Source organism: Gopherus flavomarginatus, chromosome 8, assembly GCF_025201925.1.
Source record: "Gopherus flavomarginatus isolate rGopFla2 chromosome 8, rGopFla2.mat.asm, whole genome shotgun sequence".
NCBI lineage: Eukaryota > Metazoa > Chordata > Testudines > Testudinidae > Gopherus > Gopherus flavomarginatus.
In genome coordinates this window covers 411,952-436,576 of record NC_066624.1, presented here as the reverse complement: position 1 = coordinate 436,576, position 24,625 = coordinate 411,952, and the positions used below count along the sequence as shown (strand labels likewise).

The 24,625-nt window shown below is 45.9% G+C and overlaps 1 protein-coding gene across 5 annotated transcripts in view; it reads left to right on the top strand.

Moving 5' to 3' along the window:
* Positions 1-24,625, top strand: part of NONO (non-POU domain containing octamer binding) — a 112,553-nt gene that overhangs the window by 40,059 nt on the left and 47,869 nt on the right. Inside the window, exon 11 of one of the 5 annotated variants that reach the window (XM_050964956.1) lies at positions 22,961-22,993. The exons of 2 other annotated variants lie outside the window; for them this stretch is intronic. In XM_050964956.1, coding sequence (XP_050820913.1) covers positions 22,961-22,978 — 18 coding nt within the window. In that variant the 3' untranslated portion in view covers positions 22,979-22,993. Of the gene's footprint in view, positions 1-9,058; positions 9,080-9,545; positions 9,733-22,960; positions 22,994-24,625 lie in introns of those variants that run through there. 2 more of the 5 variants (XM_050964955.1, XM_050964957.1) reach the window with 2 other exon arrangements.

The window sequence follows — 24,625 nt, the reverse complement described above, 5'->3', positions numbered from 1 at the left end:
GACTTCCAATTTTTAAAGGATGCCTTTTTGCCTCTAATGCATCTTTACTCTGTTTAGTCATAGTTGTATTGTTTTTTAATCCTCTTACTTTTTTTTATTATTTGGAAGCACACCGATGTGGTGGTGTTTTTTAAAAGTTTCCATGCAGCTTGCAGACATTTCACTGTTGTGACTATTCCTTTCAATTTCCATTTAATTAACTTCCTCATTTTTGTGTAGCTCCCCTCTCTGAAGTTAAATGCTGCCATGGTGGGCTGCTTTGGCATTTTCCCCCCTCATAAGAATGCTAAATTTAATTACATTGTGGTCACCGTTACTGAGCGGTTCAGCTATATTCACCTCTTGGACTAGACCCTGTGTTCAATATAGGACTAACCAAGAATTGCCTCTCCCCTTGTGGATTCCAGGACTAGTTGCTCCAAGAAGTAGTCGTTAATGGTGTCTAGAAATTTTATCTCTGCATCCCATCCTGAGGTGTCCTGTGCTCAGTCAATAGGGGAATAGTTGAAATTGCCCATTATTGCTGAGTTTTCTTTTTTATAGCCTAATTTCCCTGAGCATTTCCCAATCACCCTCCTGGTCAGCAGTATATTCCTACTGCTATACTCTTATTATTCAAGCATGGAATTTCTATCCATAGAGCTTCTATGGTACAGTACTGCAAAAGGATGGAAGATTTATTTCTCTTGTGCTCAGAATCCAGTAGTAATAAGAAAGGGTAAATCAAGTAGGGGAAAACATAAGAACAGCCATGCTGGGTCAGACCAAGGGTCCATCTACCCAGTATCCTGTCTTCCGATTGGCCAATGCCACATGCCTCGGAGGGAATGAACAGAGCAGGTAATCATCAAGTTATCCATTCCCTGTTGTCCACTCCCAGCTTCTGGCAAACAGAGGCTAGGGACACTTCAGAGCATGGTTTTGCATCCCTGCCCACCCTAGCTAATAGCCATTCATGGACCAATCCTCCATGAACTTATCTGTTTCTTTTTTGAACTCTGTTATAGTCTTGGCCTTCAGAACATCCTCTGGCAAGGAGTGCCACAGGTTAAACTGTGGTTTTGGAGCTCAAATGAAGGTGTGGAGGAAAAAGGTAATTCTAGCATTTGGGCTCCTGCTTAAGGTCAACACTATGATTTTGTTCATTCCAGGCCACATTCCAGCACAGATTCCTCCTGTACCTTTCTCTATCACAGTTTGAAGGGCACACAGAGCAGCAAGTATCAGGCCTGATTCATGCTTAAAACTTAGGTTGACATAGCTATCGTGGTCAAGGATATGAAAAATCCATACCCATGAAAGCTGTAGCTATGGCAAACTAACCAACAGTGTAGATGCAGCTAGGTCACTGGCAGAATGCTGCCATCAATTGCTATCGTCACTTGGGGGGGTGGAGTTCTTCCTGTGACAGAAAAACCCCTTCCCTTGCTGCAGTTGTCTGTGTCTACATTACAGGGCTACAGCGGCATGGCTATAGCATCCATACTGTAGACATGGCCTCATTCTTCCCACCCGCCTTTTTCAGCAGCAGCCTACTCTTCAATATGGAGCTGCTGTTGGCTGCATTTCGTAAGTCCCACATGCTGATGCAACCAGTGCTGCAGGCACAAGGTGCCTTCCCCCTGCTGCTATCTTGGAGGAGGGAGGGCAAGAATCCCAACTCAGCATCCATAGTTGGCCTCACCCAAACTTGACAGGTCACAGCTTCATTAATTTACAGCAACTGGAGATGACTGACATAGCTTACTGGGAATTACCATACCATCTATATTGAGCAGACTAGTGCCTAAACTATGCCAGCTGCATAAACACTAGCAGTGCTGGCACCCACCCTGAAGATACCAGTATCCAGATGGATAAACCTACAGCTCCCATCATGAGAGTATCTGTAGTGCCAAAACCCTGTACCATTCCAGTAGGAGTGTCTAACAGAGCCTATGGAGAGTAAAGCTAGATCCTTTAGATTGGCAGAGCTTTCTCAGCAAGTAGTTACTCAGCTCAACAATACTTAATTAATAATATTAAGTGTACATATATAGAGAGACAGAACCTTGGGCTTTCCCTTAAAGGAAGAAACCAAACTCCAAACAAAGGTTTCTTTCTGATTGGGATCTTACTTGCAACACAGTCTGGGAGAATGCTAGGTAAGAGGCTATGGAAATTAGGAAAATTGTATGAGACTAGGTTGCCAATATAAAGTTGACCCAATTTCAGATCAGTTACCCCTGTGGGGACTGTGAACATGCTGAAGTAAGTAGCAACAGCTATAAAGAATTGGGAGTAAAGCACCAGATGAGGAGATTTTGTAGCACACAGTTCTGGAATATTATGTTTAGTTCTTGTCATCTCCATACCATAAAGATGCCAATAAACTGGAAGGAGCTCAGAGAAGAACCAAAAAAGATATCCAGGAGCTAGCGGGACCAAGAGGCAAAGAAATATAACTTAGATTATGTTGTTCGTCCTTCTAGTTCAAAGATGACCATGACATCACTGATCGGTTTGGTGTCTGTGAACACAAGTGGCTGACCAGGCCAATTTGAGCTTTGAACTGTCTGTGGCACACTGAATAAGAGATGCCACTATGGGTTATTTGATTAACAGTGGATATGCTGCTGTTGTGAGATTTATGCTTCTGGTGCTTCTTCTCTGTCTCAGCAGTTCTCTGCTCATAGGCTGTAGCTCCAGTGTGGATGAAATTTCGTCAGGTAGAACAATCATAACAGAGCTTCCCAAATCTCTGGGTCAATACTGAAATGCCTTAAGGATAACTTGAGGGAGTCTTTGAAATGTTTCTTGTGGCCTCCCTGAAAGTGCTTTCCTTCCTTTAGCTCACCATAAAAGTTCTTCTTTGGCAGTCACTCATCTGACATTCTGGTGACATGGCCTGCCCACCTCATCTGTGATTTCATTAACAGAGTATGGATGCTTGGAATGCCTGCCCGTAGGAAAACCTTAGTACCTGGAACCTTGTCCTGCCATCTTATCCTCATCAGTTTCCTCTGACAATCCACATGAAAGCGTCATAGCATGGCATCTGTACACTATCCAGGTTTCGCATGTATCAAAGTTGGCAGCAAGATGGCTTTGTAGACATTCAGTTTTGTTTGTTGATTGATGCTTCTGTGCTCCTACATATTTGCACATAGTCTGCCAAAGGCCATACTTGCTTTGGCAATTCTGGTGTTGGTTTCATCATCGATGTGAACTGCACGTGACTGTGTACTGCTGAAGTAGATGAACTTTCCATTGCCTGGAGGGTTTGGCCATTCACTGTGATAGCAGGATCTACATATGGCTTTCCTGATGCAGGCTAGTATATCACTTCTGTCTTGTTGTTGTCGATTGTGAGACCAACATTGTCACAAGCTGCAGAGAAATAGTCCATACTCTGCTGCATATCAGACTAAAGGGGGAGGAGGAAGAGTGGAAGGCAGATGTCCACAGATATTTGAAGAGTATAAACACCAGAAAGGAAGAAGAATCATTAAGGTGAGACAAGGCTGCAAAGAATAAGAAGATGAATACCAGGAAAGCTTGGTGGCTGCAAATTGTATCAGGCTGTGGAACAATCTTTCAAGGAAAGTGATGGAAACCCCGTTGCTTGTAATATTAATTTACAATGAGTGAGGGCAGGATAATACTGTAAATGGATGAACGAACAGACCTGGATGAACTGGCAGATCGTTTGTTGGAGCAGGTCAGTGTACCCATACACACTGCTGTCTGTGATTGCAAGGGAAGAGAGACTGATGGATCTCCTTTCTTGTGTTTCTATAGAATACAACAAAGAAAAGATACATCTGATTTATTCAGGATTTCTCCCTTCCCCCAGTCAAGATTTCAGCCATGGCCCTCCCCATTTTACTCTTCATTCCCACACATACAAGTTTTTGCTCCTCTGCTTGATAGTTATCTCTTTACTTTCTTCACTCCTTTCTCATAATCTTCCTCTGTTAGGCAGTAAACCCAGTACTGCAGAGTCTGCCAAATCACGGGAGACGATGTTGTAGCCACACCCAGACCCTGAAAGCTTGGTGATGAAATTGTCTCCCCAGCATCGTTGTGTACTTGTCCAACAGTCCTACAGGCCACCTTGTCTTTTGTCAACAACAGCACTTTGCCTATGATAAAATATGCCAAAAAAAAAAAAAGAGGTCACCTCTTACTCACATAAGGGTAGGTTTAGACAAGATGGCAGGCTCCTGATGATGTTCCCTTGTGCTTTGTCTTTATTACATTGTTCATCTTCCAAAGGAGGCACTCAGACACCATGGTGATGAGTGTGGTGTACCTGCTTAGATAGAAGTGGGTGAGCAAAGAGGAACCACATGCTTTTCTACACTGAAGTAGAGGCAACAGTCTACAGAGAGGGTCACACATCAAAATGAAAGTCATTGCATTCCATTTCAGATTGGTCTACAGTAACTCTTCCTAATCTAGCCTTTAGCCTAGTTACAGAGCATGGGATCATGTGGGATAGATGGCAAAGTACAGCTGACAAGCCTGTCATGTAGATTGTGGCCTCATCTTTAATATGACTGCTTGCATCAAGATTTAGCACCCTTTCATTATAAAGAGGGGGTGGCATCAAAGTGCTGCATTTCATGCACATTAAGTGCAGTTTTCAAACTTCTGTCAGATTGCCAATGGGGCCTTTATTGAATGCAAAGTGTAGATGCCCCCTAAACAGGTGTAAGAAGAAATAGCAGAGCAAGGGCATTTCTATGGACATTGGTCTATAGTGTTAGAGTGAAGACAGAAGTAATAGTGTGCTGATTGCTTTTGTACAAGTATCCAAGATAGCATACTTCATGTTCACAACCATTAAGGAATCATAATTGCAACAAATCAGAAAGGAAACACAAAAGGGCATATTCTAGAGAAGAGGACAAGCCAAAGACCAGGATCAAATCTGATTCCCCTGTTCATTGAGTATATTGCCCAGATCAAAAACTAGATCTTTGATCTTTACAACCCAGGAACTAAAATAACATGCATCAGTTCTGTTCAAAGGATCAGTAAGAAACAATTCCAACCCAGTCCACGCTCTTGTAACACAACACACGACCTGTAACTCACTTTTATTAGACATTACAAACAACTTTATCTGAAATTGCTTTTGTTCATTCAGGAATGTTTGTATTAATTGATATTTTCAATAAATTCTGTCAAAGAAAAAGGAACGAAAAGGCAGATAATGTGCTTTGCACACTGATCTGAAACAAGGAAAGGAATAGTCACCTGAGTCAAATGCAGTGAAAAGGAAAATGTAAGAGAAATATCAGGCCAGGAAAAGCTAGTACTGATGTGTTTTAATAGCACAGAATTTTTTGAGATGCAAGATGGTGTCAGGAGACTTCAATTTTAGTCAGATTTTTCTAGTTCTAGGTCAACAAAGAAAGGATGATGATAGGTTGCATTAAGAATAAAAGAATGATATTATAATGTAACTATATAAACAAATGACATACTCTGACTTTGAAAACTGAATTCACTTCTGGTCATCCCATCTCTGCATGTTTAGATCTAGTCTATAAGTTTAGAGGTGTGAAAAACCTTCTCTATGTAGAAAGATTGAGAAGATTAGGACTGTTTAGTTTGTAGAGAAGATGAATGGAGGGGACATGACAAGCACATACACAATTCATTATTTTAGCAAAGTTCAGTAGTGAGCTCCTATTTTACTTACTCAAGGTGAAGAACGAGGGAGACCCCAATGAAATTAAAAGGCAACAAATTTAGAAGTGTTTGTTTTTAAACAGTTTCCTTCCATTACAACACACCCACCACCTGCTCTGTGGAACTCACTACTACAGTATAATAGAGGCCAAGTGCTTAGCAGAATTTTGAAAGTTAAACATTTACATGAATAAGAAGAATATCCACAATTGCATTAGATAGGATAAAAATGCGTAAGAGTTATAAATCCACCACTATCTACCTGGAATTAGGAAGAAAATTCTCCTATGGACTAGCTATTCCATAATTGCCATTGCCAAGAGTTCTTTCTTCGAGTGTCCTCTGCATATTCCCACTCAATGGGATTGCTGACTAGTGCAATCTGAACGGCAAAATTTTACTAGCCATAGCCACTGGAGCATCCACCTGCTTCCCTTGGCCTCTTCCCCTCTACCCCCCAAACTCTGAATGTTCTAGGGCAAGAGTTTAAAAAGAAGCACTCCACTGCCTCAGTTCCTTCAGCTGTGACCAGCTGGACAGTTACATGGTTGCTGTAGGATCCTTATGGAGCTGTAGTAGGTGGGTAGTTGTTATATAAATACATAGTGTTATTTAGAGCTATTAGTTAAAGTATAACATACTGGATCCAGAAGACTAAGGAGTCTGGTTTCAAAAGATGTGGCTGAAGCCCAGCAGTATCCCCAGTGTCAGATACACATGCCAGCTTCTTGGCATGTTTTGAGAAGGACATTCTCCCTCTCAGTGTCTGATCTGCTCAACATTTGCCACAAGGGCAAAGAGGGACAAAACTGGCTTCAGGCAATTCCATTGCAGGAAGCGCTGATGGCGGCGGCCAGTTCTCAGAGACCAGCTTCTGCTCTGCCTCTAACCAAATGAGCCAGGGAGAAGCAAGATTGTGCTTCTGTGTCAGATGCAGGATCCAAGAGAGCTAAGGGTCTGACAAGAGAGAAGGTCTGGATCAGTGACAGCCTGTGTTTCCACAGCTGTCCTGGTTCAGAGAGACTTTGTTGCAGTACCAAGGAAAAATGTGCACCCCTTATTGGGGTCGGCCTCATTACAAAGAGCTACTCAGAGGGATAAGGACTTACCGGGATGGAATCTCATAATGGAGCCAGGCTTTGATTCAAGATTTCAGTGCAGAGTTAGGAGTCATACATGGATCCAACAATATCAGACCCGGAGGAGCCTGTCCTGAGGGTGAGATTTAAGGATCCAATTCAGAGAACTGAAGAGGGTTTGCTAACTAGCACACCGCTGCGTAGCATTAGAGTTAAAGCAGTAGTTCATCAGGCAACTCCATCCATGGCTCTGTTGACAGCTGAGTCAGTACTGCGTCTCAGCACACGTCACATGTGGTACTACACCCAGTCAGGTCGACTGCTTCTCTGACAGCCAGCAAAGAAGAGGAAAGAGTCAGGAGCCCTGTGCTGCTGTCTTCTCCTAAGACCCCTTCAGGACCCCTGGAGAAGAGCTTCTCTCTGCTCTCCTTTTTCAATAAGGTTATTGTCTCTGTTCCCATCTGAGCCACAAATGGATTGGGGCCAGAAGAGCGATGCAGATCGCAGGTTAGAGCCAGGAAGAAATTATTATAATTAGTTCACTGCAGCCCCACTGTATCCCCGGGCATAGAGGTATTTCCAGCTGGATTCATCAGTGGGATTTTGACTCAAGTGGCAGGTACTTCCCTGTACAAAGTGGTCTCACTGGCCATTTCTGGCACCTTATCAGGAAGGACCAACATATGGGGTCAGACCTTCAGCAAGACAGTATGAGGAGGACATTCAGTTGTCAGATCCAAGGGATAAGGACCAGCCAATGCAGCTTACTCAGAACAAGTCACATATGGAAATAGGTGAAATATTATCCAAGGAGGAGGAACTGGAGCTGGAAGATTCAGAATTAAGGGATGTGCCTTCTCTGGATGAAAATGTTGAGGACATCTCAGTATCATCACCAGCAGAAGATGCTGTAGCCTTTCATGAGTTAGTATGGTAAATGTCCAAAATGCTCCATATTCCTTCTGTTAGAATGCGATGATTGCTCCACAACATCTTCAAAATTTGAGGGTCAGCAGCTAGTCAAGAAGTCATACTTCTCTTGTTAGAGGGATTGCTTCAGGCAGCAAAGATAGTTTGGAAAACTCCCTCAACCACTTAGCCTGTCTAAGAAGACAGACAAATTATATCAGTTCCCTCAAGAATGACTTGCTGTATTTTATACTTATCCACCTCCTAACTTGGTGGTGGTTGAAGTGGCACTTTATAGATTAAAAGGTGCCAAAGATCACTCTGCTCCATTGAATAAGGAAAGGAAGAGGCTGGAGGCATTAGGGAAAAAAATATTTTCTTCAGCTACATTAAACATGCGCATATTCAACTAATAAAGTTGTCAAAGCGAGGTACCAATACCATCCCTGGAGCAAAAAGCCCTCTTTCCTTAATGTGCTCCCAGAGGAACACACAAAGTTATCAAATGCCATTTTGACTGAAGGACAGAATGTTGTTAAGCAACAGTTGAGAGCGGCTTTTGACTCCTCAGATACTTCAGCAAGTTCTGTAGCTTGGCTCACTAAGAAGACATGGATGGGTAAGATTGTTGAGACTCCTTCACGAGATAAAAAGAAGGATTGAGGACCGTCCATTTGAAAGAGAAGGTCTGTTTAGTATTCAGACTGATGAGGTACTAGAGAAGAGGAACAATATAAGAATCTACTGCCAAGGTTTCCTTAATACAGGGAAGAGGCTGTCTTTGACTCCATTACCCAAGTATCATAGGCAGTACCCTCCTTCTTCATCTCCTTCACTTGATTACAATTATCAGAGAACACCATATCATTGCCAGCCTCAACATTATACCTCACAACACCAGCTACAATAGAGGAAGAAATTTAAACCTTGCAATAATAAAGGGAAAGTTTTTTCATCTTTGTCTTCTATGGTTCTTCCAAGACATCAAATCTGACATAAGGACACAGAGCTTCAAACTAGTCCCTTTGGACTTTATTTATGCACAGTTTGTCCTTTTTTTATTACTAGTGGGAGTTAACTTATAATATTCATCTGTCCAATATTATTATTTCATGCAGTTACGCAATTCAGTTCAAAACCTTTCCCTCAGCAACCAACTTACTTCATATCTGGTCAGAGATCAAAGTTATCTCAATTTGTTGAAAAAAGGAGGTTCTGTCTTTACTAATTAGGTGCAATAGAAGTAGTTCTGCAAGATCATAGAGGGAAGAGGTTTTACGTGCATTATTTTCTAATCTCAAAAAAAGATGAGGGACCTTTGGATTGAAGGAGTTGGAACATTTATAGAAAGAAATTTAACTTCTATAATACCTTCTGTTTCCCTCCAGGATTAGTTCGCAGGTTTGGACTTAAAAGGTGCATACATCCACATTTCTATAAGACCATGTCAGCGGAAGTACCTGTATTTCATTACTGGAGAGAACCATTTTCAGTACAAGGTCCTCCTTTTCTGGTTGTCCACAGCACCCATGGTGTTTACAAAATGTCTGTCTGTTGTGGCAGCATATCTAAGAAGACGGGGGTGTATGTATACATGTACCTAGACAATGGGTTAACAAAAGTATCATCCAGGGAACAGATCTTACTACATGTAAATCAAATATGTTCACTATTTGTCAGCCTGGGATTATATATAAATTGGGGGAAAGTCATGCCTAAACCATAGTCAAAGGATTCTTTTTATAGGAGCCATAATGGATTCAACTGTGGGGAGAGCTTTTCTAAAAGAGGAGAGAGATGTCAAAATAAAAAGATGTGTACATCACCACCACCAGTTACTAAGACAATCGATTCTTTTCTTCTTTTGGTTGCCAGGTCTGCTGCGTTAACCACAGCACTGATTCCTTATGCTCGTTTCCAGATGAGAGAACCTTCAGCAGTCGTTACCAAAGAATTAGAAATCAGATTTAAACATCATGCATTGAAAAATATTAATTCCATAACATCATTAATGTGGTGAGCAGACCATCATAATGCAATAAAGGGTGTTCTTTTCAATCTCTCTACACTGTCAGTAATACATGCATCTACCCTAGGATATGGAGCCTATCTGAACATCAAAATGTTGGTCAGAGATCATTGGTCACCAAAGGAAAGGAACTTGCACATCAATATTTTAGAATGGAGACAATTGGACTAGCCCTTAGGTCTTTTCTACCTCAACTCAGAAACAAAGCAGTTTCAGGTAGTAACAGACTATGATAATGTCATATCTAAACAAGCAAATGGACACTTACTCTGTGAAATTATGCAGGAAGACCAAGAGTCTTTGTGTAGAGAGTGACAGTCATCCAGTAGCAATTCACGTAGCAGGGGAACAGAGTGCCATTGCAGCAACAGTAAATGCTAGAGATATTGTTCCAGGGCAGACAGAGGCAAAGAATCAGTACCGGATGCTTTCTAATACACTGGGATCAGGGTTTAGTTAATGCTTCCCCCCATATCCTCTTATTCAAAGAGTGATAAGTTAAGACAGGACAAAGCCTGGGTGATTTTAATAGCACCATTATGGCCTAGAAAACAGTGGTATCCAGATTTGATACATCTGTCAAAAGGATTAGTGGAACCTTTAGCACTGATGTCAGACTTGTCACAACAAACAGGGAAAGTCTATCATTCAGACCTTTGATGGACCTGCATGGGGAGTAGACCTTTAGTCGGACTAGAAGAAAGCCTTTAATTAGAAATTACAGCATGTACTGTTGTGTTCTAGAAAAGAACCCACACAGAAAGGCTATAGTCTTAAATGGAAAAGGTTTGTATTGTGGATTTCCATTTGTAATGTGGATTCATATAGGGCAACAATTAATTATATATTAGAGTATTTATTGTATCTTAAGAAGACACCTCTTTCCTTATCTTCAGTTAAGGTTAATCTCTCGGACATATCAGCATATCATATATCTGTAGAGGGAAAATCAGTCTGTACTAATGATATAGTTAAGAGTTTTATAGAAGGCCCTAATAATTTGTATCCTTCAATAAGAACTCCTATACCCTTCTGGGATCTTAATGTAGCACAATTAATGAGACCTCCCTTTGAACCTCAGGAGAGCTGTTGTTGTTTTGTCTATCTGTAAAAACCGTATTTTTGATAGCAATCACTTCTGTAAGATGCATGTGAATTGCATTCATTAATGGCTGATCCACCATTTACTGTCTTTCATAAGGATAAACAGGTTCTTGGCACTCATTCTAAGTTCTTACCAAAAATTGTCTCTGATTTTCACATATATCAATCTATAATTTTTCCTCAAATCCCATACTCAAGATGGAGAAGCTAAATTACACACATTAGATGTGAGGAGAGCATTATCTTTTTAGTTAGACAGGACTGAACAGTTTAGACAGTCTTCAAGGCTGTTTATAGCTTATGGACCAAAAAACAAAGGAAAGCTATTTCTGTACAGACTGCCTCTAGATGGGTTAGATTAGGTATATATGAAACTTAAATTGTTGGGATTATCCATTCCACAGGGCATCAGAACTCATTCAATTAGATCAAAGGCATCTTGCATGGCTTTCTCTATACATGTTCCCCTGTTAGAGAGATGTAGAGCAGCAACCTGGTGTTCTGTTCAACTTTTACTAAACCTTATTCTGTAGACCTGCAATCCAGGTCAGATGCAAAGTTTGGCAGGACAATTGTATATTCCTTGTTTAACTAGAACTCCAGCTCCCATTATCCTGAGTCACAGTACTGCTTATTAGTCTGTCCCATGAATGGAAATATGCATAGGACACATAAAAGAAGAAGTTAAGGTTACTTCCCTGTAACTGAGGTTCTTTGAAACAGACTCTGCATATTCACACTCCCTGCCCATCTTTCCCCACTACCTTGAAGTCCTACTTATCAAAGAACTTGGGATCCTGGGGGATGGAACTGAGGCAATGGAGCGGCATGCTCCTTTCTAAACCCTTGCCCTAGAATGTGCAGAGTTCAGGGGTGTGTGGGAGAGGTAAGGAGGCAGTTGCATGGATGCTCCAACGGCTATTGCTAGTAGAATTTTATTGTTCAGGCTGCACTGGTTGGCACATCCCAGGAGTGGGAATATGCAGGGGATGTACAAAGGACATTGGTTATAGGTAAGTAAACTTCATTTTTTACACTTTCTTCTGAAACATGTGGCGCTGGAAAATGTCAGAGACAGGACACTGCACTAGAGAGACAGGAGGTCTGAGCCAGAATGACTCTTCCTATATTCTATATTCTTAGTCTGGCTGTGTTTAGATAATCCGCTCCCTATGCCTTAGCATCATGCTTGCAGGCAGGCAGGTCTAAATAGTGCCACCACAAAGGGAAGCCGAAACACTAATTTTTCTGCATTAATCTCCTTTCTGTACACAGAGGGAGCCACCTATAGAAGAAAGAGTGAATTAGAGCAGGGAAGTGTTGATAGCGATGATGCTCTAGGGGAATGGGTCCTTATTCTTACAGTTCCAAGGAAAAGAAAATATGGAGCCTAACAATCCTTAGCCCAGCCTTAGGATAGAGTCCAAAGCCTCCAGAATCAGGGTATCAGGTTATAGGTTGTGCAAGTGCTTAAGAAAGTCACTACATGTTTTTATTGGTCAATTCTGGAATTAGAAATCAGAGCTGGATCACGTAGGCCAGGTGTTCACATTAGATCACTTAGGCCAATGGTTTGCAAATTGGTCTGCAGAATGCTGGCTAGCCATGTGATACTGGCTTGCCTCCTTTTCTCCAGCTGTCAAATCACATTAAAAGAATCTAAAACACATTAAATACTGTCCTAATATCACTCTTCCATGTCAGCAGTTATCCTCAGGGATAATATTGCATCACTAACGGGAGGGGAGATGGGTCTACAATAATGACTAGGAGGGCAGATGTCCATAAAACAATGTGCACATTGAGGTGTGGTCCACTCCATGACAACTCCCTGACTGGGGCAACTACTGCCCTACAGGCCAGTGCAGAGATGGTCCCTGAAGCCGAGTGCCTCAGAGTGAACTGCCTAAACCGATTAATTTTAGTGCCCCATTCACCTGGGAAACTTTCCAATCATTAATGGGAAATAGATTGTGTGAGCCCTGCAATATTCTAATCTCTGGTTCCCTTTGTGTCATTTACTTGCATTCATTGATATCTGCATGCTCATTCAGTTTTGGCTTTCAACCCACACTGCTCCCCACAGAAGTTCACAACTGTACTGTGAAGGTATTCTGGGAAGATAAGAGAATTTAGTCACCATGTTCATTACTTCTAGTTGTGCACTTCCCTTACTTTTCCATCAATGGAGCTTTCTTTCCCCAAAATGATTACTCAGAGAAGGCAGACAGGACTGATTATTCTGCTTCAGTATTGGCTCTGGGGTCTCTATCCTGTAATGACTCTTCTTCACATCAGTATTTCTATGACCATGGCTACTCGTTCACAGCACACTGTCTGGCTATCACTCCCATTTCATCTTGGGCATGGACTGAAATGATCAGAGTCCTCCCAATACTCACCCGATGAGCCTTGGTCATTGAGACACCACTCGCTGTACACTGGAATGACAGCAGCTGTAACACAGCTGGCTGCTTGCACCCTTGTCATTAACTCCCTATAGCCCTGCAGCTCTGCTCAGCCAAAGGTGTTGTCAGACGTCACCAGTGGAGTGGTCAGCTCTATCCAATGTTGGTAACAGTCGGCTGGGTGTGTGTGTGTTCTCCCTGTGTGCTGTCCCAGCTCTACGCAGATAGCTGGCACAGCAGATCTTGAGCAAACCACACAATGACCACAGAGTCCAATAAGGTATGAAGGCACCCGGTCAGGTTTATTGCCAAACGAAAACAGTCTCTAGCTCCCTGGATCAGATGTCTACAGTTCTGCTAGTACATATGTGCTCCCTGACAATGGACCGGCTCAGTCAGTGGTGGGATTTACCACTGCCCCCTAGGCCAGACCAAGACAACTCCCCAGGGATGCGTTGTTATCAGCAGTTAAGTACAAACAAGTTATACATCACTCCTGATGTATTGGGATGCAATCCCTCTACGTAGCAAGGTGCTGCCTCTCGTCTTGTACGTGTTGGTTTGAACAAAACAACTCTAGCCATCATATTACCCTTTTGGCCCTGTCACTGGGATTGGTTAGCCTGTTCTTTGTTATCTGTGTGGAATGTGCAAGTATCAGAGTGTTCTGGTACCTTTTAGATATGTGTATTTTTGCAACATCAGTCCTCTTCTTGCCGGCTTCTGTGAGCAGGGCCTGCCTTTTGCTCACAACTTAACTTTGCTTTATATTAGCACAGTCTTGACTGTTACTTTAGTTCAGGCCTTAGGCCTCATACTAGGCCTCTGATATAAGGGTTTATGTTTCAGGGCCTCATCTGACTATAAGTTTGCATGTGTATTTTTTGTTTTTACATTAGCTGTGATTTTAATTGTAGCTGGTCTTCTACAGGCTGAGTTGGGGGTTATGGATATTCTAGGGTACTTTGTTATTGGGCTTTTCGGTTTGTTGGGTTATTTTCTGACTGACCCTCAAGAGCATATACTGAGAGGGCTCAAGTTACATAATGGCAGCTATCAGCCTGAACAGCAGTGCTTGTGCTCTGTAAATGTGCCTGCTGAAGGACACCTCACAGTTGGCCCTGTCCTGCCTCTCTCATTTGCACAACCTCCTAGCTGGAACTTAGTGCTAGTTACCTGTTTAGGAATGTCAAGTTCCTCCAACAAGCATTGAGGAAGCTGCTTCCACCATCCTTATACATCTGCTCTACAGAGAGAAAAAGGACTTATTTGAACTAACTTGACTGATAGCGTGCAGTACAAATATCTTGTAAGACTTTTAAAGATCTCTGCCAGACCTACTAGATATGAAGAGAGGTAGCGCTGGCCAGGGAAAGAGAACAGTCTGTATTTAGAAATAAACAGTTCAACCATGTAAAGATGTTGACTCTACACAAACTGCTACATTAAACTTCTTTCCTCCTAGAAGTCATGGGAACCTACCCAAAGTTCTGAAATAGGATGGGATCTTCTTAGCCTCAGTTGTTTGATTTGTCTATTTAAACTGCTTTCCCTTTTTGAGTTCTGCTGTTTTTATAGAGATTCCAGGTGCTCATGAAAATATGGTTCTCACTTGGCCTTCTATATGTATAGAGCCAAAGGACTCTTAGCACAAGTATTACAAAATAGTGAGATTTCAAGGCCCATGATGTTGTACCTCTTGCTTTAAAAACACAGTAGCAATTCATCTAAAACCAAATTGATAAAGAATGTTTAAGACTCATGTCATTAACAGGCTTTAGACTTGCTAGCTTTGAAATGTGAAGATACACAAGATTCCCACACCCTGTTCCCAAACTTGCTTCTCAGGGGTTAGTATACCTGGAACTTTTGAGCTATGGTAGGGCTCACACACTGTGGGGGAAGGGGGAAGGATGGAGACATTAAGAAAAGAACACCTCCTGCACTGAAGCCCACGGTGAAGTGCAGGCCAGATCTTGGGGAGAGCAGGGAAAGCTCTGCGAGTCTCCAACAGGAAGAATGCACTCACTGATTTAATGCTTTGAGCTATCCATTTCACCATATGTGGGCAGGTATTAGAAGGATTAGTGCAGACCCCACTTTTCTCCTCAGGGACATGTCTCTCCCTTGAGCCCTGTACTTACTGGTCTCTGCTGAGTATCTTATTGGGTGCTGGGAAGCAGGTGGCATAAACCCACCCACAGCTAAAAGCTCCTTCCCCAGCCTAGGGAGGAACTACTGAGCACAGAACTCAACTAAATTTGGGAGACAACAAAGGAAAAAAACAGGAACAAGCATGAGGGTCAAAGGGCCAAAACTAGGGAACCTGAAGGGGACATCGAGCAGAGAACCCTGGACAGCGCCCACTGCTCCTCGAAGGTATCCAAGGAGCCAGCGGATGTGGCCCAGAGGAACAGATAAAGGAATGAAAACAGGCCCCATAGTCACAGAGCCCCCCCTCAGCTAACCTCCTCTTCCTGGTGTTACGAATGGTGACTTCGTGGGGCCACGGATAGGGTGTGCATAAATAAACAGGTGCGGGGAAAAGTGCAGCCAGAACCTCAGTAAGAGGTTCTGGAGAAGCCAGAAGAGGGCTGCAACCTAGCACACTGCAGATAGACATGCACCAAGGTCTCCCTCACACCACAAAAAGGGCAGGCATCAGGACGTCACTGCTGAGTAAATGGGCCTGAAGTACATTCCAGGGCCTCCTGGGGCATCAGGTTTGGCTGGAAAGTGTGGAGAAGTCTGCAGATTAAAACAGAGCTGGAATTTAGTGGTGTCTGACAAATTATCCTCCCTCCCACTCAGTCTCAACCCTCTGCCTTGACAGCCTGCATAGACAGCCCCCATCAATATCCCTTTACATCTCACTGTCTAAAGAGTTTGTGTTGCTGCCGATCACCAGAGTAATCTGAACAGCTCCCAGGTAAAAGCAATAGCAAAGTCTCTAGTGGACTTCATGCACCTCCCCCCTCATGATTCCCCTTTGCCCCAGTAAAGCCCTGAAACACCCGTACTGCCCCGGTACCTCTTCATTCACTTCCCTCTCCCCAATCCCCATTGCACATCCGTCCACTTCCCCATTACGCAAACCCCCATTAGATCCCCTGGCTTGATACTCCCTGTACACAAACCCACTACCCCCTTCTGCTGATTCCCCCTTTAAACACATCCCCACTGCTCCCTTCTGCCCTGATTCCCCACCACACATCCCTCCAGTACCCTGGTAGCCTTTTACATGCACTAAACTGCCAATACCTGCCATACCCCCTACTGTCCTGACACCCCATTTACCCACACTTCCACTACCCACTCTACCCAATGCACCCCCGCACACACATCCATTGTCCTGCTACCTCTTTATACAACCCTGCACTCCTCCAATACTCTGTAAATACATCCCTGCTCCCTGCTCCTGCCTGGATCCCCCACAGCATACCTCTTCACTACCCTGATATCCCTGCCCCCACAATCCCCATCTGCCCACACGCCCACTGCCCCATCTTCACACACAAACACACACTACTCCCTACCACAATACCCCCTGCACTCAGACACACTATCCCCCTCTACACCCCATACACACTCCCGCTACCCATCCTCTGCCCCACTGCACCCCGTACACACTCCCACTACCCACCCTCTGCCCCGATATCACCTCTCACACTCAGACACTACCCCTCTCTGCCCTGCTACACCCCATACACACTGCCACTATCCACCCTCTGGCCCAATACCGCTCCCCGCACTCAGACACACTACCTCCCTCTGCCCCGCTACACCCTGTACACACTCCCACTACCCCCCTCTGCCCCACATCCCATACACACTCCCACTACCCACCCTCTGCCCTGATATCACCCCCCACATTCAGACACACTACCTCCCTCTGCCCTGCTACACCTCATACACACTCCCACTACCCCCCTCTGCCCCACATCCCATACACACTCCCAATATCCACCCTCTGCCCCACTGCATCCTGCACACACTCCCACTACCCACCCTCTGCCCCAACACCACTCCCCGCACTCAGACACACTACTCCCCTCTGCCCCGCTACACCCCGTACACTCCCACTACCCAGCCTGTGCCCCGCTACACCCCATACACACTCCCACTACCCACCCTCTGCCCCACTATACCCCATACACACACTCACAACCCCTCTATGCCTCGCTCCAATTCTGCACACTCTCCCTCTGTCCTGCTGCCCCTTTACACAGGTTCCCACTACCCTCCTCTGCCCTGATAACCCCACACATACCATCTGCCCTGGTACCCTGTTACATTCACGCATTGCCCCAGCACCCCAAGCTGCACCGGGGAAGTGCAGCACCCCTCAACAATCCTGAGTTGTGCCCAGGGCTCCTGGTTACTTCTCTGCCCACAACCACTTCCTGACCCACTCCTTGCAGCTCAGACCCACATCAGTGGGGCAGACCTGCTCCCCCATCCAGGCCTCCTCCCACCAGACCTGTGCCCCGCTCCAACCTCCCTAGTTGCCTCAGTCCATATGCCCTCCATAGCCTCTGTGTCCGCCAGCCTCCCCAATGCTCTCCCACCACCCAATCGCTCCCCCCACCTCTGTACCCCCTTTGGCTGCCCTACATGTCCTCCAGCCTCTGTGTCCACAGCCCCCTCATATCCCCACAGTCCCTGTGTCCCCCACAAGCTCCCCAATAGCTTCCATACCCCACAGCCCTAGTACTCTCCCAGCACCCACAATAGCCTCCTTCACAGCCCCCACAAACTTCCTAATCCCTATGCCCCTAACTCGAATCCCTCTTTAAAGACTACACCCGGTCCTCAACTCCAAATACCCAGATATCGCTGAGTTGCTGTTTGATTCCCAAGGGGACAAAGAATACTCGAGCAATATGGTTCTGCAGCAGGGTGACCTCTTAAGCCTGTTGCTTCTGTTCTCTGCTGCCTGCCCTGCTCTCTGCATCACTGAGCTGGGAGTGGGTTGATATGCAGCCTGGTTCCTGCTCTAGGGTCCAGTGTGGTCCAGTTTGCTGAGATGTCTGCAGATGTAGCCAAGTCCCACCCACTGGTACAGGCACTGGTTCACCTCACTGCAGGGGCAGCAGGTGAGTCTGGGAGCTGGGGCCCGTCCTCTGCAAGGGGTGGATGGCATTGGCAGGTAGAATCATTTGGGAGCATATCTGTGTTCCTCAGAAGGACAAGATACCCAGCTGGGGAGAAGGGGAACCCCGAGCCACACGCATGGTTAGGGCCTCAGGGTTAGGAAGTGGGAGGAGGCTTGGAAGGCAGCAGGAGTTGGACCTGAATCCCTGAAATAAGGCAGGTCCTAGTTCAGGAGCAAGTTAAAACTTATCGGAGGGAGGAATTCTAGCTCAGAGGACACCTGCAATCCTGGGCCTCTCAGCTGTGGGAACAGGAGACTTATAACCCCCAGCACCTGACACTGAGGTATCCGCGGGCTTTGCCTGTGGGGGTGTGTGTGAAGAACTGGCACTGAGGTACCCAGGGGCTTTGCCTGGTGGGACGGGTGTGAAGAACTGGCACTGAGGTGCCTGAGGGCTTTGCCCAGTTGGGTGTGTGTGAAGAACTGACACTGAGCTATCCGCGGGCTTTGCCCCATGGAGAGGTTAAGGGGGGCATTGAGGTACCTGGGGACTTTGCCCCTTGGAGGAGTTAAGGAAGGCACTGAGGTACTTGGGGGCTTTGCCGTATGCAAGGGTTAAGGGGGCATTGAGGTACCCAGGGGATTTTCCCTGTGAGCTGGGGGTGAGGTGCTGGCACTGAGGTGCTCTGAGGCTTTACCCCTGGGGCAGGGGCAAATGTTGTACTTAAAGTACTGCACAGGATCTTTTCAGGGGCAATAATGCAAAGCGCCACATTTACTGGTAAAACATGTATCAATCAACACTGTAGCATAGGGGGGAGGGATAGCTCAGGGGTTTGAGCATTGGCCTACTAAACCCAGGGTTGTGAGTTCAATCCCTGAGGGGGCCATTAAGGGAACTGGGGTAAAAAGTCTGGGGATTGGTCCTGCTTGGAGCAGGGGGTTGGACTAGATGACCTCCTGAGGTCCCTTCCAACCCCAATAGTCTATGATTCTATGATATATATTACACTCATGCACAGTCTTTCTCTCTCTCTCTCTGTCTTGTTGTTGTTACCAAGTAGTTGCTCCCTTTAACTTTAGGGGCCAGGTGAGTTAGATGGGGGAGGGGTGGAGCTGGGCTTCTGTCGATCCAGATTGATGCTCTGATGTTGACAAGACAAAACCTGGGATCCTCTGCAAGACACCTCACATTTATAGCAGTTTCCCTCTCATGCAGATCTATACTAGATGCAAAATCAGTGTCTGTGTCAGTTGGTCAGCTGTGGCGCTTCCTTCTGGGTGTTGTCTTAATGCTTCCACATTTATTTTCAAAGAGGGTGTTTTCAAAAGAAGGTGCTCACTTCTTTAATGAGCCCACTTGACAAGTTTTATTGTTCTTGGGTCTGGCTTCTAACCCCTCTCCAACTATTGCAGCTGTCTGGAGGTGCTGCCTTCCACTAAGGGTATGTCTACATCTACAATTTTGCAGCGCTGGTTGTTACAGCTGTATTAGTACAGCTGTATAGGGCCAGCGCTGCAGAGTGGCCACACTTACAGCAACCAGCGCTGCAAGTGGTGTTAGATGTGGCCACACTGCAGCGCTGTTGGGCGGCTTCAAGGGGGGTTCGGGGAACGCGAGAGCAAACCGGGGAAGGAGACCAGCTTCGCCGCGGTTTGCTCTCGTGTTCCCCGAACCACCCTGCAAACCGCAGGGAAGGAGACCTGCTTGCTCGGGGGTTCGGGGAACGCGAGAGCAAACCGGGGAAGGAGACCAGCTTCACCGCGGTTTGCTCTCGCGTTCCCCGAACCACCCTGCAAACCGCAGGGAAGGAGACCTGCTTGCTCGGGGGTTCGGGGAACGCGAGAGCAAACCAAGGAAGGAGACCAGCTTCGCCGCGGTTTGCTCTCGCGTTCCCCGAACCACCCTGCAAACCGCAGGGAAGGAGACCTGCTTGCTCGGGGGTTCGGGGAAGGAGACCATCTTCGCCGCGGTTTGCTCTCGCGTTCTCCGAACCACCCTGCAAACCGCAGGGAAGGAGACCTGCTTGCTCCGGGTTCGGGGAACGCGAGAGCAAACCGGGGAAGGAGACCAGCTTGATTACCAGAGGCTTCCTCAGGTATGCTGGGATACCTGCTTATTCCACGGAGGTCAAGAAAAGCGCTGGTAAATGTCTACACTTGATTACCAGCGCTGGATCACCAGCGCTGGATCCTCTACACCCGAGACAAAACGGGAGTACGGCCAGCGCTGCAAACAGGGAGTTGCAGCGCTGGTGATGCCCTGCAGATGTGTACACCTCCTAAGTTGCAGCGCTGTAACCCCCTCACCAGCGCTGCAACTTTGTGATGTAGACAAGCCCTAACTTGCTCATTCACACCTTATTCATTCAACAGGGCAATTGTTACAAGGGGGGGGAGATCTTATTCTACTCCTAGCGTAAAGACATGTTTCTTCTACCTTAACTATCCTTAGTGGTGATAACATTATACCGATGCTCAATACAAAGTTTCTGTATAAGGATTTGATACAAAGTTCCTATATCAAAGGACTTGATGCAAAATTGTATGAAAGTAGAGGTTACATATGGAAAGACTTAATACAAGGTTATATGAAGAGGCACAATACAAAGTCAGATGAATATGATGAAAATGATACACTGTTATGCGAAGATGCTTAATGCCGAGGTTTATCTACAGGCTAAGGGGGGCACTGAGGTGACTGTGGGTTTGTCTCTGCAGGCGGGGGTGGCATGTGTGGTGAGCGGGCAGCCCTTTGATACAATCAAGGTGAAGATGCAGACCTTCCCCACCATGTACCAGGGTTTCCTTTACTGCTCAGTCTGGACGTACTGGCAGGAAGGGCTGCCCGGACTGTACCAGGGCACCACCCCCGCCCTGCTTGCTAACGTGGCAGAGAACGCAGTGCTCTTCGCTTGCTATGGCTTCTGTCAGCAGCTGGTGAGGCAGCTGTTTGGACTGAGCAGTGTGCTGGAGCTGAGGTATGGCCTGGCCCTGTGGGTGTGCGGCATGGGGACGCCAGAGGGGGTGGAGCTGTGTGGCAAGGCTGCTGGTTGGGCAGCATTGTGGGTGACGCCATTTGGGGAAGCCGAGTCACCCATGTTTTCCATCTGTGACAGGCCAGGAGAAGGCTGTGGGGACATCCCTGAGCAAGGGGATAGTCAGGGTTGGGGAGCCAGGTCACGCTCCTCCTCTAGGGTAGTGGTGATGAGGGCCTGTGCTCTGCCTTCTGCAGAGCCTGGGCCTGTGTGGGGTGAGCTTCAGCTCCAACATCTGTGTTCTCGGGCTCTGTGGTGCCAGTGACCTGCAGAGTGTGCTTGCCGGCTCGTTCTCTTCTGTCTTTTCCTCTGCGGAGCTAGTGAAATGCCGCATGCAGGCCTTACATGAGACAAAGGTCACCGGGCGAACAGCACTAGCCCATCACAGGTGTGTCTCAGCCGTGGGAAGCAGGCCAGGCTTTGGTGAATTACACACGTCACACACAGCCCTGGTGGAAGGTTTGTGAGTGAGGCAGCAGGTCTGAATTTCCTTTTTCCCAGGAAGATGAGGGTGTCACACTGCCCAGCTGAGTAGAGCTGGCTTGGTGCTAAACCCAGACAATGTAAACACATTCCTTAAGAGGTGCTTACTGGGCGGGATCCTGCAGCTTCCTTCTGTCCCTCTTGGCCAGACTGCCTGCCTGTGGGTCTGCATGACACAGCATACCCGAAGCCTTCCTCTATCACAGAGGTAGGCAACCTATGGCACGTGTGCCGAAGGTGGCAGGTGAGCTGATTTTCAATGGCACTCACCATGGCCACTGGTCCAGGAGGCTCTGCATTTTAATTTAATTTTAAATGAAGCTTCTTAAACATTTTAAAAACCTTATTTACTTTACATACAACAATAGTTTAGTTATATATTATAGACTTATAGAAAGAGACCTTCTAAAAACATTGAAATGTATTTCTGGCATGCAAAACCTTGAATTAGAGTGAATAAATGAAGACTCAGCTCACCACTTCTGAAGGTCAAGTATCAGAGGGGTAGCAACTGATGAAGTGGGTATTCACCCACAAAAGCTTATTCTCCAATACATCTGTTAGTCTATAAGGTGCCACAGGACTCTTTGTTGCTTTTTACACTTCTGAAGGGTTGTCGATCCCTGCTCTATCACAACCAAACATCCTCCTCTCCTTTCTGGCCACTGTACTGTGGCTGAGCTGTCGGCAAACATCTCTCCCATGGCACAGTGCAGATCATTGCTGCTGCAGTTGCCAGGCTACCCAGCTTCCCATTTTTGTGCCTATGTCTCAGATTAATCCCGTATTTCCAAAGGACAATTTGTGGAGAACATTTGCAGATGAGGGAGCAAGGGAGGTCAGTGGATGATATGCCAGATCCCACTCTGATACATCAGTTTAAACCAAGTCCCCCTGCTCCTTTCTTCCTTCCACCTCAAATTCCACCTCTAGCAGGACATGCTGGAATGTGCCCAGTTTGGCCTGGAAAACCAATCTGGGATTCACTCTTAAAGAGAATTGGGGGTAATATGGCATGGTTCTAGGTTGACTGATCATCTTGGCTTGGTAAAGGTAATGCTGAGTGTGATTATGTTTTCATTCTGGCCATGATGGTCCTTGTTTGGGTACATTGCCTGTGTTCTCTCTGGCAGCTCTACCTGGGCTACTGAGAAAAATATCTTTCAATCTGAGGGCCTGCTGGGATTTTTCCAGAGCCTGACCACTACTTGGCTACGGGAGGTGCCTGGCTACTTCTTCTTCTTTGGTGGCTATGAAGTCAGTAGAAGCCTTTTCACCCAGGTTGGCCAATGCAAGGAGGATCTGGGTGAGTAGAGTTGGATGTGGGCAAGATAAAGGGAGTTTCAGCCTTATGGCCTTTGCAGAGGAGTGGTGAGCAATTGTATCATTTTGAGCAAGGACAGAACTAGGATCTGATTTTTTTCACAATGAAATAGTGACCAATATCAATACAGCTCTGACCACTCCAGGGGTAGTGTTGTGCTACAGAGCTATGAGCTTCAAACAGGTGACAGAAGCAGAAACACTTTATGCAGACTGGACAAGGGGGAGTCCCTGACACTAGTAGATGGACACCAAATCAATTTGAAGGAGAGGATGTGGAACTTCGGAAACAATCCATACATGTCACAATCCCAGGTTCCAACCCTCCTGGAAGATTTTAACTCCCCAGTTTTTTGTTTATAATGTTGCCCCTTGGCCCAAACAGGTTCTTAACCAAGTATTTTCATTAGGAGGAGAAATTGATTATACAAGTCAGGGATTTCTTTGGTGCAAATCTGTTTATTTAAAATCCACACCCCTGAATGACGCAGTTAAACCAACCAGACCCCCGGTGTAGACAGTGCTGGGTCGATGGGTCATGGGGAGATGAATTAGCTGTCCCAATGGGAGAAGCCCTCCCATTGGTGTAGGTGGAGTCTTCACTGAAGCACTACAGCAGCGATTTAAGTATAGGCGAGCCTTCAGCATCACCTATCATCCTAGCTTTTTGGAGCTTTTCTCACCCTGCCCAATTTCCTCTCAGACACTCAGGAGGGGCTGCTTCCAGCTAGCTTCTGACAAGCATCTGTGTTTCTGTGGAGACTGCTGGCTGGGAAAGACTCTGCTAATTTTGTTTTAATGGAGAATTCTTCTCTATCACAACTCTTCCAGCCTCAGGTTCCACAGCTATGTTCTCACTTTCTGGGGCAGCCAAGCAGATGTTCTATCTCCCTGATGCATTCTGTCATGGCAACTATGGATAACTTTGGATTTAGTCCTGGGTCCCACTCCAAGTACTGTATAGGGTTCCTCCCAAGGTATATCTAGCTTAGACCACCCACCTTTTCTTCTCATAGGATTGTGGAACCAGACCAGGTCCCCTCTTTTAAAAGTTTTCCCATATGACCTTACATCCCAGGGTTTTTTTATTTTGTCATAAGCTATCCTCCAATGTTTTCTATAGCATAATCTGGGGTGAATCCCTCTGTCTCCCCTGTTGAAGATGAATAATGTAATTGTCATTGGGCCAGGGGAGGAGAGTGAGAATGACTCTAGCCTGCTGGTTTGGGCACTTACCTGGGAGCTGGCAGATGTGGGATCATGTCCTTACTCCATTGACTAGTTATACACAGTGGAACAACTTCAGCAGGAGAAAGCCACATCAGAACCCTCCCTGGCTAGGGCACACTACTCCAATATGGGAGACTTAAATTCAGGTCCGTGCTCCACCTCAGGCTGAGGGAGCACTTGAACCCAGGTCTTCCACAGCCTAGGTAAGTGCCCTAGCTCAGTGGTTCTCAACCAGGGGCACATGT